Source organism: Ostrea edulis, chromosome 2 (assembly GCF_947568905.1).
Source record: "Ostrea edulis chromosome 2, xbOstEdul1.1, whole genome shotgun sequence".
Taxonomy (NCBI): Eukaryota; Metazoa; Mollusca; class Bivalvia; order Ostreida; family Ostreidae; genus Ostrea; species Ostrea edulis.
In genome coordinates this window covers 85,911,116-85,928,036 of record NC_079165.1, presented here as the reverse complement: position 1 = coordinate 85,928,036, position 16,921 = coordinate 85,911,116, and the positions used below count along the sequence as shown (strand labels likewise).

Genomic DNA, 16,921 nt, shown 5'->3' with positions numbered 1-16,921 from the left:
GTTTGGAGAGTGTGGGCGATGCTACCACAACAAAATGTCGACAAGTGATGTTAGCCTTCCAGTTTTGGATGAAAACGAGAAGAAAATTGTGAACGAATTTTGCCACCTACTAGAAAAATCAAAGCAATTGTTCAACGGACTAAGGTTTGTACTTTTACAGTCAGCATACTGGAAATTTAATACAAATAAATTATGTTAATGATTTCCCTATAGAAGTTCATACACGATATTCGAATTTCCTCTGTACTTATATCGTTATAGTTGAAATGAGTTATTGAGTAATATTTGCTTTGAATCACATGTAATATGATACAGTTATGTTTAAATTCGTAATTATTAGCCGCGTGTGATTAAATATTCACCGCATCACTTAAAAATATTATTTGTTCAAAAAGTTAACATATGGCTAAGCTTTCCTCTTTTATAAAATTTACAGTATATGACAAAATATCAGACCACCAAACATGGCTGACAAAAAATAATACTGTTGGACGAAATCACGTATTCATTCATAACTTGAAATGTTCTTAGGGTCAGGAAAATCTTTAAAGGTCATGTATTAGGCTTAATCTGAGGTCACTGTTTAAAAACCATGATTTTCAAAAATTCTGTTTGAGATGGAAGATAATATGCTTTTCGGTGTGACTGTTGAGACAAACAAAGACCCATAATATCTTGCAACATGACTTTATAAATGCTTCTTCATTTTAATTGTGGGAAGTATAATGCAGTCCATTGTTGATGTAAACAGTGCATTGCGATGTCATATTAGCTGCGATGTTTGTTTTTTCTTTTGTTCAAATCACTCAGTAACAAAATTTACAAAACGTACAAAGGTATGAGAAAGCTTGTCTGAAATTTAATGTCTGTGGTACTTTCCAAACTATTTATTTGTTTTATCTATGGGGTTGTCCATGAAGTAGTATACCGCAGTGATGGCGACATCTTTGCAGAAGCATTACGGATAATACTCATAATTTTTTACCTGATGAAGAGCAAACCACGTGACTCAAATGTGCTTTCGCTCAATATTAGAATTTTGTTTTATGTTCAAACTACTGTCAAAGTGAGCACAGCCACATGTATATCTGTATCTGTATAACAGAGACTGGTTTATTCCTCCACTGAGAGTCAAACCTGGGACCTCTGACACAACAGTCTAGTGCTCTGCCGATCGAGCTAAAGAGTTAACGCACTAGCCAGAGCTAGTAGAAAGGTCATGTATCTAACACTTTCACATTGTTCCTCTCCAGAGAGAGAGAGGCATCCCAACTCTCTCAGAGTGCCAGTGCCTGTGGGGCAAAGTTCTGGGGTAATCACTCTCACCTGCCAGAGGTTACCCGAGTCCCAATCACTCTCATCCATCAGAAATTACCTGGGTCCCAACATTGGTGCCAAATGTGACATAGACTGGTTTATCTAGCTGCAGTAATGTAGACCTCTCTGATTTTTTTTTTTTTAGGGAGAGGACTACAACTCCTTTGGATTTCCGTAATGGTGCAAATGCGGGAGTGATTCACTCCCGCAACATTTGCGCTCATTCTAAACATTTCCTGACTTTCTTTACGTAAATAAAATGATATTCTATGTTTCTTAGTCAATACATAAATTTACAACCTGCAACTTAAGATTTGTGAGGCTCTATTCTACTGTTTTCAACAATTTAATTTCTCGATTCATATTTGTGCGCCATGTTTGATGTACTGAAGTTTCAACTTCCGATTGTCAAGTCATTTGCATATGCCATATAAGGTAGTATTTACATCAATGGACAAGTATGGAGGCGAAAGCTATTTCGTCGGTATTGAAAAGGTTTGAATTTAATATCAAGTTAAAAACCGAACAGCAGAGTGTAAATTCTTTCTGCAACAATATGATTTTCCTTTCTTTGTCAAAGTGGCTCGAGTAACTACATTTTCGCGCTGATTGTCAATTTAGGTTTTTCATTAGATCCACCTACGAGATCTCGCGATAACAAGCATGGCGGAGCAGACGAAGAATTTTGCATGCTGTACATTATATTCAATGAAAAACACCTTTATTAGACATGCCCGAGCACAAAGTTGGTACTCCTTTTGGTGTAAACAACATTTGGGACTAATACACAGAGTTTATTATCGGTTATTCATAAAATTATTTTGCACCATTACGGAGATCCTATGGAATTGTAGCCCTATCCTAGCAGACCAGGAAATTTACATGGTGACTGCCTGGGGCAGCAAAGGTGTGAATGACTTATTATTTTGAGAATTACAATTGAATAATTAGGGGTTTATTACGTTTTTGTCGGTATTTTTACAACGTAATACCGAGTCCCGGCATCTTGGGACACCGTAATAACGAGGTCTATTTTATATAGGTTTGTTAAGAAATGGTTTTGTGCTCTGAAATATGCGGACTAACGTAATAAAGGGGGAAAGTAATAACGGGGTTCCACTGTATGTCCAACGAGATCACGTTTTCTGCGTAAACTTGGTCAACTTTTCAGTATTTAACAAGCACATGTTACTTAATACTTACTATCATATATAGTGAGTTTGGGCACATTTTAGCGGGTTTTTTTTTTAAAGTTGAGGGGTGGGGAGAGAAAAAAGGTGCCTTTATATGAAAAAACCTTAGCAAGAAAAGCAGTTCTGCCCAAACCCCTAAGTCGTAAAGGGGAGGGGGGTACTATCATCAGTACATGTATGAGTTCAATTCATCTATTAAACCTTGCATTGCTACTACCTTTCACTGCTACTATATCAAGTCACTGCAGCCAATAAATAGATCTTTGCAGGTACTAATAACAAATGTTGTATGTGATAATTTAGCGCGGTGTCAAGAAAACGGGAAGGGGGTACATGTTACTGTATGTACGTGTCTGCATGGAGATCAATGCATAAATTGTCGTTATTTATATCATTTCATAGCAGTTGTTTGTTTTAATGACTCGAAAAAATCGCATTTATTATCCACACACCTGCATACGATGAAGAAATAAACCTTATTTTATCTCTGTCATCAAACATCAGAAATTTAATTCAATAACTCATGTTTTGGTATTAGGGCATTCACTTGCAACATTCTGAAAAATAATTTTCAAACCAGGCATATATTTTTGCATCAGATATGAGTCGTCTTTAGCCATTACTGATTTGTATACAAGAGTTGCCCAAGTGATGCATAATTTCGTGACTTCTTTTACTGAAGAGTTCCAAAAATTTTTAGTTCCGATATCCCGTATACTGGGACTTAAACAACAGAATAGAGAGCGCATATAAGTGTCTTAATCACGGTGCAGGGCGGACTTGATGCCTCCACACTTGGCACTGTCACTATGTTGTCTTCCAGTTGGTTCCACTCGGTGGCGGATCAGGGAAAGAATGAGTGTTTTATAGGTCACAGGTTCACTCTGAATTATTTAGCTGATAATTCACTGTGATGTTTGATGAATGATAGTCACTGAAGTTAACAGCACGGATGCATCTTTTGACTTTACTGGTTTTAAGTAGTTTGAAACAAGTATGGTTGCACCAGCCTCTCCACCACCGTGAACAAGAAACTTAGTTGTAATTCCTTTCTATTTTCTTGAAGGGTCTGTAGATGAAGATTAGCAAGCATTTTTGAGATGGTCCATATCTCTCTAGATTTATGATATGATTTATGTATTCCAAATTATGGCCCTCATGGGCATTACAGCAAACATGATTGTTAATAATGCATATGACAAATTTCAGAGTGTAATTTTACAACACTATCTTTATGATAATAATAAAAATGGAAGAAAACCCCCCAGAAATTAGGCCAGAATGCACTGTACAGTAATAGTATGAGCTAAATAAACAATGTTCATAACACGAGACATATTGAACATGATAATACTTATTGTATTACATGCTAGTATCAGTGTATCCTAATTAATGCAAAACAATCAGAAATGCACACAGAAAGAAGTTTTTAAAAAGGGCTGTAGCAGTGAGGGTTCAATCTTTATCAGGGCTGTAGCTACTACAGCCCTGATAAAGAACCCTCACTGCTACAGCCCTGATAAAGATTGAACCCTCACTGCTACAGCCCTGACAAAGAACCTTCACTGCTATGACCCTGATAAAGAACCCTCACTGCTACAGCCTGATAAAGAACCTTCACTGCTACGGCCCTGATAAAGAACCCTCACTGCTACAGCCCTGATAAAGAACCCTCACTGCAGCAGCCCTGATAAAGAACCCTCACTGCTACAGCCCTGATAAAAAAAAAAACCCTCACTGCTACAGCCCTGATAAAAAAAAAAACCCTCACTGCTACAGCCCTGATAAAGAACCCTCACTGCTACAGCCTTGAGCTCCATGCATAAGTCAAAGAAGATGGGTGAACTTGGCGAACAATAAGCCTATTCATGATTGGACGCCGGTCGCAAATCAGAAGTTTAAAATCCACATTGATGGTACTCGAAGTTACAATAGATACAGTACCATACTAAAACGATGTCCAAAATATTTAGAATTCAAAACAAATATATATATCATACTTCAAAGAAGGATATTTAATCAAAATCATCATCAGAATTTGTTTCACAGGCAGCATCAATATATACATGTATCAGTTCTGAGACATTAAGCAGTTTTTAACACACACATAATTACACTGATGCCTGGAGTACGTAAGGTACCAGATGACACTGCATATACATGCTCACAACATCCAACAGTATGTGCTCCACATTTCCATTGACATATTAACTGATGTGACTGATCATGAGAAACTTCACATGTTTTGTGGTGTAAATCAAATGTGGAATAGCGTTTTCTGTATGGTGCAGTAATAATGCTTTGATTTGAATTCAGTTTTTCCCCCCCAAGAAATGTTTTTGAACAGCATTTACAACTTACTGGTACTAATATACCAAATATAAAAAGGCATCAGTTTTCGCCTCTTTGGTACAACTCTGAGGCCGGTTTTACAGTTACAGAACACACATTTGCTGTTAGATTTCCCAGCAAATACAAATGGGACAGTGACAGGCACTTGATTTTCTTTTGTTTTTGTACTGAACTGTAGTTCACTGTGCCTTTTAGACAGTCTGCACTGGTTGCATATTTGGCTTTTGTCATGATCTCCTCAAGTAACTTCTGAAGCATTGTTGAAATTGTTCTCTTTAACTTTCCTTTTTAAAAGTTAAATTGTCGTTTACATAAACAACATCCATACTTCACATGTTGCCCCATACTTGTTTACATTTATTCACTAACTGCATGTTGGAATCAATTACTTGTTATCGTGATTAAGACTACATGCTATGAGTAAAACTTAGCATAAAATGCCAGAGACAAATAATTATGGGAAGTCTAATAATTCATATAAAAAAAATAATTTGCAGGAAAAATTGGTATTTCGAACCATATTTGCAATCTGGGCCTGTCCAAAACTTTAGTGAGACTTCTGCTATACCACCTTGGCTATCCATCTCATGAAGAATATTCGAATTTCAAGCTATCTAAAGTCACCCATCGTGGACATAGAAATTTTCTTAATAATTAATATACAACAAATGTTATGCACATGAAGTAAGTTTTTTTTCATAGAGTGGGTCAAGTCTCCATACTTTTATTACAAAAAGTTTACACTTGAACATGTACTAACATATTTCACTCAGTTCACAAAAACAAATGCATTAGCTAATAAGCTACCCAGAAAATGTTGTTGTTTTTTAATGTTGAAAATGTGGTCTAGTCATTACTAGTTTACCCTTGTGTAAAATTACACCAATCTGAAGTAAGTATATGTAGGTATATATCTAAATATACATGTACATACCTATAGTATACATTTACATGCATGTTATGACTTAATTTTCATCTTCTTTTGTCGTATCACATAATCCAAGGTTAAATCATGTCTGAACTGTATCATTGCAACACCTTTCTAGTTTGTTGTCAGTAATGACTTACGTGTGTGTGTGGGGGGGGGGGGGGGGGGGGGGACCTTGAAGACACAGGGAATGGGGGAGATGTCTGATTTTGTCTAAACAAGAAAACTTCTACTCTTGTACTCTAATATCAATATCAGAAGGAAGTGTGACACACTTCCTGAGATGCAGAAGATGTACGTATTTCTGAAATGTAAAGAAATATGTTATTTTGTCCACTTTTAATCTGCGATTAATTATAGCAATCAAATTACATTTTTACAAGTTGTTAATCATTTCCTATTTCAGGGACCTTCCTCAGTATGGACACAAACAATGGCAGTCATATTTTGGTAGAACATTTGATGTTTACACAAAGCTCTGGAAATTTCAACAGCAACACAGGTAACTTGGAAAAACAATCATTTTCCTATTTTTGAACAGTTTTTATCTCAGCTCATTGAAGTCAGAGAGCTGAATGTAATGGGTGTAATTAGTTGATTGATGTGTTACCATTGCAGACAAATCTTGGATTCCAAATATGGCTTAAAAAGATGGCAGATAGGGGAGGTAGCCTCAAAAATTGGACAACTTTATTATCATTATTAGTAAGTGAATGTCACCTGACAACTTTATTATCATTATTAGTGACAGTCACCTGACAACTTTATTATCATTACTAGTGACAGTCACCTGACAACTTTATTATCATTATTAGTGAGTCACCTGACAACTTTATTATCATTATTAGTGACAGTCACCTGACAACTTTATTATCATTATTAGTGACAGTCACCTGACAACTTTATTATCATTATTAGTGAGTCACCTGACAACTTTATTATCATTACTAGTGACAGTCACCTGACAACTTTATTATCATTATTAGTGAGTCACCTGACAACTTTATTATCATTATTAGTGACAGTCACCTGACAACTTTATTATCATTACTAGTGACAGTCACCTGACAACTTTATTATCATTATTAGTGAGTCACCTGACAACTTTATTATCATTATTAGTGACAGTCACCTGACAACTTTATTATCATTATTAGTGACAGTCACCTGACAACTTTATTATCATTACTAGAAACAGTCACCTGACAACTTTATTATCATTATTAGTGAGTCACCTGACAACTTTATTATCATTATTAGTGACAGTCACCTGACAACTTTATTATCATTATTAGTGACAGTCACCTGACAACTTTATTATCATTATTAGTGACAGTCACCTGACAACTTTATTATCATTATTAGTGACAGTTACCTGACAACTTTATTATCATTATTAGTGACAGTCACCTGACAACTTTATTATCATTATTAGTGACAGTCACCTGACAACTTTATTATCATTATTAGTGACAGTCACCTGACAACTTTATTATCATTATTAGTGAGTCACCTGACAACTTTATTATCATTATTAGTGACAGTCACCTGACAACTTTATTATCATTATTAGTGACAGTCACCTGACAACTTTATTATCATTATTAGTGACAGTCACCTGACAACTTTATTATCATTATTAGTAAGTAAATGTCTTTTCAAGAGTATGGAAAGTTATCTGATTTAAATTTACTTTAAAGGTTTTATAGACTACAATGCTTATTGCATAAGTTTATGATACATCATTGTAATGCAACAGAAACTAGAGTTTGTCACAGGGGTGTATTGATCAATGAGAGGTCGTGTTCAAATCATTCAAAACTTAGTAACATATGCATCCTTTTGTAGAGGCATCATGGGAGCCCTCGAGTGCTCTCATGTGACCCAGATACAGACTGTGTATTTGTTATCATTTAGGGCATCAATAATTAGTTCCCCACAAATATAGTCCATACAGTGGAGAGTTCCCATTATGTCTGCGGGCTGGAATCCATGGCACTTCTCAGTTCTCACTCAGGCCTATTGAGAAATCAATCAATGAATGTATTTTTTAGTTTCAAATTTACACACTTATTGCTTAAGAAAACAATAATAAGAATTGATATGCTAGTACAAAAAAAATCATTAATCCTGGACCAGCTTGTAATTTTAAGCCTTTTTTATGCAGACATTGAATTACAGCTAGAACATGCAATTAACTATGCACATGCAATAGTAGTACATGCAATGCCTACATTGGCCGTTAATTATATCAGTCAATGCTCATTCATTTGTATAATGATAAATATTGAAACAGAGAAAAATTATCATAGTTCCCAACCTTTAACAAACATTGTCTCTGACATGGGGGTGTGCTGATGCTGAAAGAGAGACCAGTGTACCAAAGTTAAGAGAAAGTGGGTTTTTTTATTGTCAACACTTTGTACTTTGAAGATTAAGTCTGTTCTATCCTGAAAATGGACACCAAATTTAACAATCAACATATTTAGTATGTCTCCTGGTTCCATATACATGTGTAATTATGGTTTAAATTATGTTAAGAAAAATGTCTCATAATACAAATAACATCCCATAAAATTGGAAATTCTCTGTGAAATCACCGATACGTTTGTTAATTGTTGGTACATGTACTATTAGGGAAGGATTAGTACTATTGGAGGGGTATATGTACCATTAGGGGAGTATTAGTACTACTGGGGGAGTGTCTGTACCTTTGTCAAGTATCAGTACAACTGATGAGTATCGGTACTATTTTGTGAGTACTAGAATCTGGAGTGTCATAGTTCTAGCTTTGTAAATCTCCCTACATTTGGAATTCCCAAACTTACCAATAAACTGCCCTGTTATCCTGTACTTGCAATACCCTTGATTTAACTGCACAGTCCCCTTGTTGTGATATGTCTGTGAGGAGACTGGAGGATGATTTATTGATGGTTTATGGATATACAATGTCATCTTTTTCTATGTTGAAATCAAAGAGTACATTGAATTATTTATGTTGAATAAAAACAATCAATACTGTTCATCACAGACAGGCAGAATGACTACATAGAGGCAAACAAAACCAATGGGGACGTGAAAACATCTGAGTGGCCCCAGGGATTTAGCTCTAACAATATCGGTTTGCCAACTAGCATTTAAAACACGACATCTGATAACTTGTGTGCACTGTAGGCAATTGTGATCAAGTATTTTGAAATGTACACTAACTTTCATTTCTAGCTACTTTTGATCATGAATGATGAATATTTACAGTTCTGTTGAAAATGACTGATTCACCATTGTATGTTGAAATTGCGAGATGAAAGAGATGCTCACATTAGATCTTTCTGATATTTCTACACACAAAAGTTAGTGTACGATGTAAGGTACACATCAGGGGCTGTCAGATCATGTTACTGTAAGGCAGGTTACATAATAGATGCAAAACGGTTATATTGAAATTTTGGGTTATTGATGAATCTGTAAATTCTTCAGATTCTGTGTGAGATTGTCCCTCCTGTCTCAGCATCTAGTATTAGTGAGATTGTCCCTCCTGTCTCAGCATCTAGTATTAGTGAGATTGTCCCTCCTGTCTCAGCATCTAGTATTAGTGAGATTGTCCCTCCTGTCTCAGCATCTAGTATTAGTGAGATTGTCCCTCTTGTCTCAGCATCTAGTATTAGTGAGATTGTCCCTCCTGTCTCAGCATCTATTATTAGTGAGATTGTCCCTCCTGTCTCAGCATATATTATTAGTGAGATTGTCCCTCTTGTCTTCTGTTTACAGCATCTATATTCAATGTGCAGTGTGTAAATCTCAAGTGTCTGGTACGCAGTGGACAATATCATTGTTGTGGTTCTCACGAGTCTGTGGAAAAACTTGTGATGGATCTCATGATCCTGTAGAAAAAACTTGTCATGGTTTTCATGATTCTTTGGAAAAACTTGTCATGGATCTCATGATCCTGTTGGTAAAAATTGTCATGGTTTTCATGATTCTATGGAAGAAACATGCTATACCAACAAACATGTACTGTTAGACTTACTCCTACAAACATGTACTGTTAGACTTACTCCTACAAACATGTACTGTTAGACTTACTCCTACAAACATGTACTGTCTTAGACTTACTCCTACAAACATGTACTGTTAGACTTACTCCTACAAACATGTACTGTTAGACTTACTCCTACAAACATGTACTGTTAGACTTACTCCTACAAACATGTACTGTTAGACTTACTCCTACAAACATGTACTGTTAGACTTACTCCTACAAACATGTACTGTGTTAGACTTACTCCTACAAACATGTACTGTTAGACTTACTCCTACAAACATGTACTATGTTAGACTTACTCCTACAAACATGTACTGTGTTAGACTTACTCCTACAAACATGTACTGTTAGACTTACTCCTACAAACATGTACTGTTAGACTTACTCCTACAAACATGTACTGTTAGACTTACTCCTACAAACATGTACTGTCTTAGACTTACTCCTACAAACATGTACTGTTAGACTTACTCCTACAAACATGTACTGTTAGACTTACTCCTACAAACATGTACTGTTAGACTTACTCCTACAAACATGTACTGTTAGACTTACTCCTACAAACATGTACTGTTAGACTTACTCCTACAAACATGTACTGTTAGACTTACTAAGATTCTTACTCTGATCATAAGCTTGAGTAATACCTATATACAGACAAATTCAGGTAATCAGATTCAGGTGTAAATTGATGACATCATTTTTCAGTTTGAGAACCAGTGAAACCAACTACTTGAATGAATCCTTCAACTTTTACTCAGCAATACGACAGAGGGGATATTACTCCCGGGCCAGCAAAGAGGAGAGGTAAGGCATGCTTCTGAATGTCGCTATTCATTTAGTTATTGTAAATTATCAGATAATGTTCCAATCTTGTAGGTGAGCTCATGCAAGTTATTTTGATGCTAGATCCTTCCTAAAGTTGTGATGGTTATCTCAAATTAAATAATTTGCCAACAAATGTAATTCTGTCTGATGTTTTTTCTACACTGGAAAAGGATTTACATGAATGAGATCAGTATTTTGATAATCAACATAAGGATTTACATGAATGAGATCAGTATTTTAATAATTAACGTAAGGATTTACATGAATGAGATCAGTATTTTGATAATCAATGTAAGGATTTACATGAATAAGATCAGTATTTTGATAATCAACGTAAGGATTTACATGAATGAGATCAGTATTTTGATAATCAATGTAAGGATTTACATGCACAACATGATCAGTATTTTGATAATCAATGTAAGGATTTACATGAATGAGATCAGTATTTTGATAATCAACATAAGGATTTACATGAATGAGATCAGTATTTTGATAATCAACGTAAGGATTTACATGAATGAGATCAGTATTTTGATAATCAACATAAGGATTTACATGAATGAGATCAGTATTTTGATAATCAACGTGAGGATTTACATGAATGAGATCAGTATTTTGATAATCAACATAAGGATTTACATGAATGAGATCAGTATTTTGATAATCAATGTAAGGATTTACATGCACAACATGATCAGTATTTTGATAATCAATGTAAGGATTTACATGAATGAGATCAGTATTTTGATAATCAACATAAGGATTTACATGAATGAGATCAGTATTTTGATAATCAACATAAGGATTTACATGAATGAGATCAGTATTTTGATAATCAACATAAGGATTTACATGAATGAGATCAGTATTTTGATAATCAACATAAGGATTTACATGAATGAGATCAGTATTTTGATAATCAATGTAAGGATTTACATGTACAACATGATCAGTATTTTGATAATCAATGTAAGGATTTACATGTATGAGATCAGTATTTTGATAATCAACATAAGGATTTACATGAATGAGATCAGTATTTTGATAATCAACGTAAGGATTTACATGTATGAGATCAGTATTTTGATATCAAAGTAAGGATTTACATGAATGAGATCAGTATTTTGATAATCAACATAAGGATTTACATGAATGAGATCAGTATTTTGATAATCAACATAAGGATTTACATGAATGAGATCAGTATTTTGATAATCAACATAAGGATTTACATGAATGAGATCAATATTTTGATAATCAACATAAGGATTTACATGAATGAGATCAGTATTTTGATAATCAACATAAGGATTTACATGAATGAGATCAATATTTTGATAATCAACATAAGGATTTACATGAATGAGATCAGTATTATGATAATCAACGTAAGGATTTACATGAATGAGATCAGTATTTTGATATCAAAGTAAGGATTTACATGAATGAGATCAGTATTTTGATAATCAATATAAGGATTTACATGAATGAGATCAGTATTTTGATAATCAACGTAAGGATTTACATGTATGAGATCAGTATTTTGATATCAAAGTAAGGATTTACATGAATGAGATCAATATTTTGATAATCAACATAAGGATTTACATGAATGAGATCAGTATTTTGATAATCAACATAAGGATTTACATGAATGAGATCAGTATTATGATAATCAACGTAAGGATTTACCTGAATGAGATCAGTATTTTGATAATCAACATAAGGATTTACATGAATGAGATCAGTATTTTGATAATCAACGTAAGGATTTACATGAATGAGATCAGTATTTTGATAATCAACATAAGGATTTACATGAATGAGATCAGTATTTTGATAATCAACGTAAGGATTTACATGAATGAGATCAGTATTTTGATATCAAAGTAAGGATTTACATGAATGAGATCAGTATTTTGATAATCAATATAAGGATTTACATGAATGAGATCAGTATTTTGATAATCAACGTAAGGATTTACATGTATGAGATCAGTATTTTGATATCAAAGTAAGGATTTACATGAATGAGATCAATATTTTGATAATCAACATAAGGATTTACATGAATGAGATCAGTATTTTGATAATCAACATAAGGATTTACATGAATGAGATCAGTATTTTGATAATCAACATAAGGATTTACATGTTTGAGATCAGTATTTTGATATCAAAGTAAGGATTTACCTGAATGAGATCAGTATTTTGATAATCAACGTAAGGATTTACATGAATGAGATCAGTATTTTGATAATCAACATAAGGATTTACATGTATGAGATCAGTATTTTGATATCAAAGTAAGGATTTACATGAATGAGATCAGTATTTTGATAATCAACATAAGGATTTACATGAATGAGATCAGTATTTTGATAATCAACATAAAGATTTACATGAATGAGATCAGTATTTTGATAATCAACATAAGGATTTACATGAATGAGATCAGTATTTTGATATCAAAGTAAGGATTTACATGAATGAGATCAGTATTTTGATAATCAATGTAAGGATTTACATGAATAAGATCAGTATTTTGATAATTGAAGTAAGGATTTACATGAATGAGATCAGTATTTACATGAATGAGATCAGTATTTTGATAATCAACATAAGGATTTACATGTATGAGATCAGTATTTTGATATCAAAGTAAGGATTTACATGAATGAGATCAGTATTTTGATAATCAATGTAAGGATTTACATGAATGAGATCAGTATTTTGATAATCAATGTAAGGATTTACATGCACAACATGATCAGTATTTTGATAATCAATGTAAGGATTTACATGTATGAGATCAGTATTTTGATAATCAACATAAGGATTTACGTGAATGAGATCAGTATTTTGATAATCAACGTAAGGATTTACATGAATGAGATCAGAATTTTGATAATCAATGTAAGGATTTACATGAATGAGATCAGTATTTTGATAATCAACATAAGGATTTACATGAATGAGATCAGTATTTTGATAATCAACATAAGGATTTACATGTATGAGATCAGTATTTTGATAATCAACATAAGGATTTACATGAATGAGATCAGTATTTTGATAATCAATGTAAGGATTTACATGCACAACATGATCAGTATTTTGATAATTAACATAAGGATTTACATGAACGAGATCAGTATTTTGATAATCAACGTAAGGATTTACATGAATGAGATCAGTATTTTGATATCAAAGTAAGGATTTACATGAATGAGATCAGTATTTTGATAATCAACGTAAGGATTTACATGTATGAGATCAGTATTTTGATATCAAAGTAAGGATTTACATGAATGAGATCAGTATTTTGATAATCAATGTAAGGATTTACATGCACAACATGATCAGTATTTTGATAATCAATGTAAGGATTTACATGCACAACATGATCAGTATTTTGATAATTAACATAAGGATTTACATGAATGAGATCAGTATTTTGATAATCAACGTAAGGATTTACATGAATGAGATCAGTATTTTGATAATCAACATAAGGATTTACATGAATGAGATCAGTATTTTGATAATCAACGTAAGGATTTACATGAATGAGATCAGTATTTTGATAATCAACATAAGGATTTACATGAATGAGATCAATATTTTGATAATCAACATAAGGTTTTACATGAATGAGATCAGTATTTTGATAATCAACATAAGGATTTACATGAATGAGATCAGTATTTTGATAATCAATGTAAGGATTTACATGCACAACATGATCAGTATTTTGATAATCAATGTAAGGATTTACATGCACAACATGATCAGTATTTTGATAATTAACATAAGGATTTACATGAATGAGATCAGTATTTTGATAATCAACATAAGGATTTACATGAATGAGATCAGTATTTTGATAATCAATGTAAGGATTTACATGCACAACATGATCAGTATTTTGATAATCAACGTAAGGATTTACATGAATGAGATCAGTATTTTGATAATCAACATAAGGATTTACATGAATGAGATCAGTATTTTGATAATCAACATAAGGATTTACATGAATGAGATCAGTATTTTGATAATTGAAGTAAGGATTTACATGCACAACATGATCAGTATTTTGATAATCAACGTAAGGATTTATATGAATGAGATCAGTATTTTGATAATCAACATAAGGATTTACATGAATGAGATCAGTATTTTGATAATCAACATAAGGATTTACATGAATGAGATCAGTAATTTGATAATCAACATAAGGATTTACATGAATGAGATCAGTATTTTGATAATCAACATAAGGATTTACATGAATGAGATCAGTATTTTGATAATTGAAGTAAGGATTTACATGCACAACATGATCAGTATTTTGATAATCAACGTAAGGATTTATATGAATGAGATCAGTATTTTGATAATCAACATAAGGATTTACATGAATGAGATCAGTAATTTGATAATCAACATAAGGATTTACATGAATGAGATCAGTATTTTGATAATCAACATAAGGATTTACATGAATGAGATCAGTATTTTGATAATCAACATAAGGATTTACATGAATGAGATCAGTATTTTGATAATCAACATAAGGATTTACATGAATGAGATCAGTATTTTGATAATCAACATAAGGATTTACATGAATGAGATCAGTATTTTGATAATCAATGTAAGGATTTACATGCACAACATGATCAGTATTTTGATAATCAATGTAAGGATTTACATGTATGAGATCAGTATTTTGATAATCAACATAAGGATTTACGTGAATGAGATCAGTATTTTGATAATCAACGTAAGGATTTACATGTATGAGATCAGTATTTTGATATCAAAGTAAGGATTTACCTGAATGAGATCAGTATTTTGATAATCAACGTAAGGATTTACATGAATGAGATCAGTATTTTGATAATCAACATAAGGATTTACATGTATGAGATCAGTATTTTGATAATCAACATAAGGATTTACATGAATGAGATCAGTATTTTGATAATCAATGTAAGGATTTACATGCACAACATGATCAGTATTTTGATAATTAACATAAGGATTTACATGAATGAGATCAGTATTTTGATAATCAACGTAAGGATTTACATGAATGAGATCAGTATTTTGATAATCAACATAAGGATTTACATGTATGAGATCAGTATTTTGATAATCAACATAAGGATTTACATGAATGAGATCAGTATTTTGATAATCAACGTGAGGATTTACATGAATGAGATCAGTATTTTGATAATCAACATAAGGATTTACATGAATGAGATCAGTAATTTGATAATCAACATAAGGATTTACATGAATGAGATCAGTATTTTGATAATCAACATAAGGATTTACATGAATGAGATCAGTATTTTGATAATCAATGTAAGGATTTACATGCACAACATGATCAGTATTTTGATAATCAATGTAAGGATTTACATGCACAACATGATCAGTATTTTGATAATTAACATAAGGATTTACATGAATGAGATCAGTATTTTGATAATCAACGTAAGGATTTACATGAATGAGATCAGTATTTTGATAATCAACATAAGGATTTACATGAATGAGATCAGTATTTTGATAATCAACGTAAGGATTTACATGAATGAGATCAGTATTTTGATAATCAACATAAGGATTTACATGAATGAGATCAGTATTTTGATAATCAACATAAGGATTTACATGAATGAGATCAGTATTTTGATAATCAATGTAAGGATTTACATGCACAACATGATCAGTATTTTGATAATCAACGTAAGGATTTACATGAATGAGATCAGTATTTTGATAATCAACATAAGGATTTACATGAATGAGATCAGTATTTTGATAATCAACATAAGGATTTACATGAATGAGATCAGTATTTTGATAATCAACATAAGGATTTACATGAATGAGATCAGTAATTTGATAATCAACATAAGGATTTACATGAATGAGATCAGTATTTTGATAATCAACATAAGGATTTACATGAATGAGATCAGTATTTTGATAATTGAAGTAAGGATTTACATGCACAACATGATCAGTATTTTGATAATCAACGTAAGGATTTATATGAATGAGATCAGTATTTTGATAATCAACATAAGGATTTACATGAATGAGATCAGTAATTTGATAATCAACATAAGGATTTACATGAATGAGATCAGTATTTTGATAATCAACATAAGGATTTACATGAATGAGATCAGTATTTTGATAATCAACATAAGGATTTACATGAATGAGATCAGT

The 16,921-nt window shown here is 32.5% G+C and overlaps 1 protein-coding gene across 6 annotated transcripts in view; it reads left to right on the top strand.

The window, feature by feature from the left end:
• LOC125679065 (protein SCAI-like) overlaps positions 1 to 16,921 on the top strand; it is a 42,327-nt gene that overhangs the window by 8,039 nt on the left and 17,367 nt on the right. For all 6 annotated transcript variants that reach the window (XM_048917979.2, XM_048917975.2, XM_048917976.2 and 3 more), the window contains exons 2-5: positions 9 to 144; positions 6,197 to 6,292; positions 6,409 to 6,495; positions 10,541 to 10,639. In XM_048917979.2, coding sequence (XP_048773936.1) covers positions 9 to 144; positions 6,197 to 6,292; positions 6,409 to 6,495; positions 10,541 to 10,639 — 418 coding nt within the window. The remainder of the gene's footprint in view (positions 1 to 8; positions 145 to 6,196; positions 6,293 to 6,408; positions 6,496 to 10,540; positions 10,640 to 16,921) is intronic.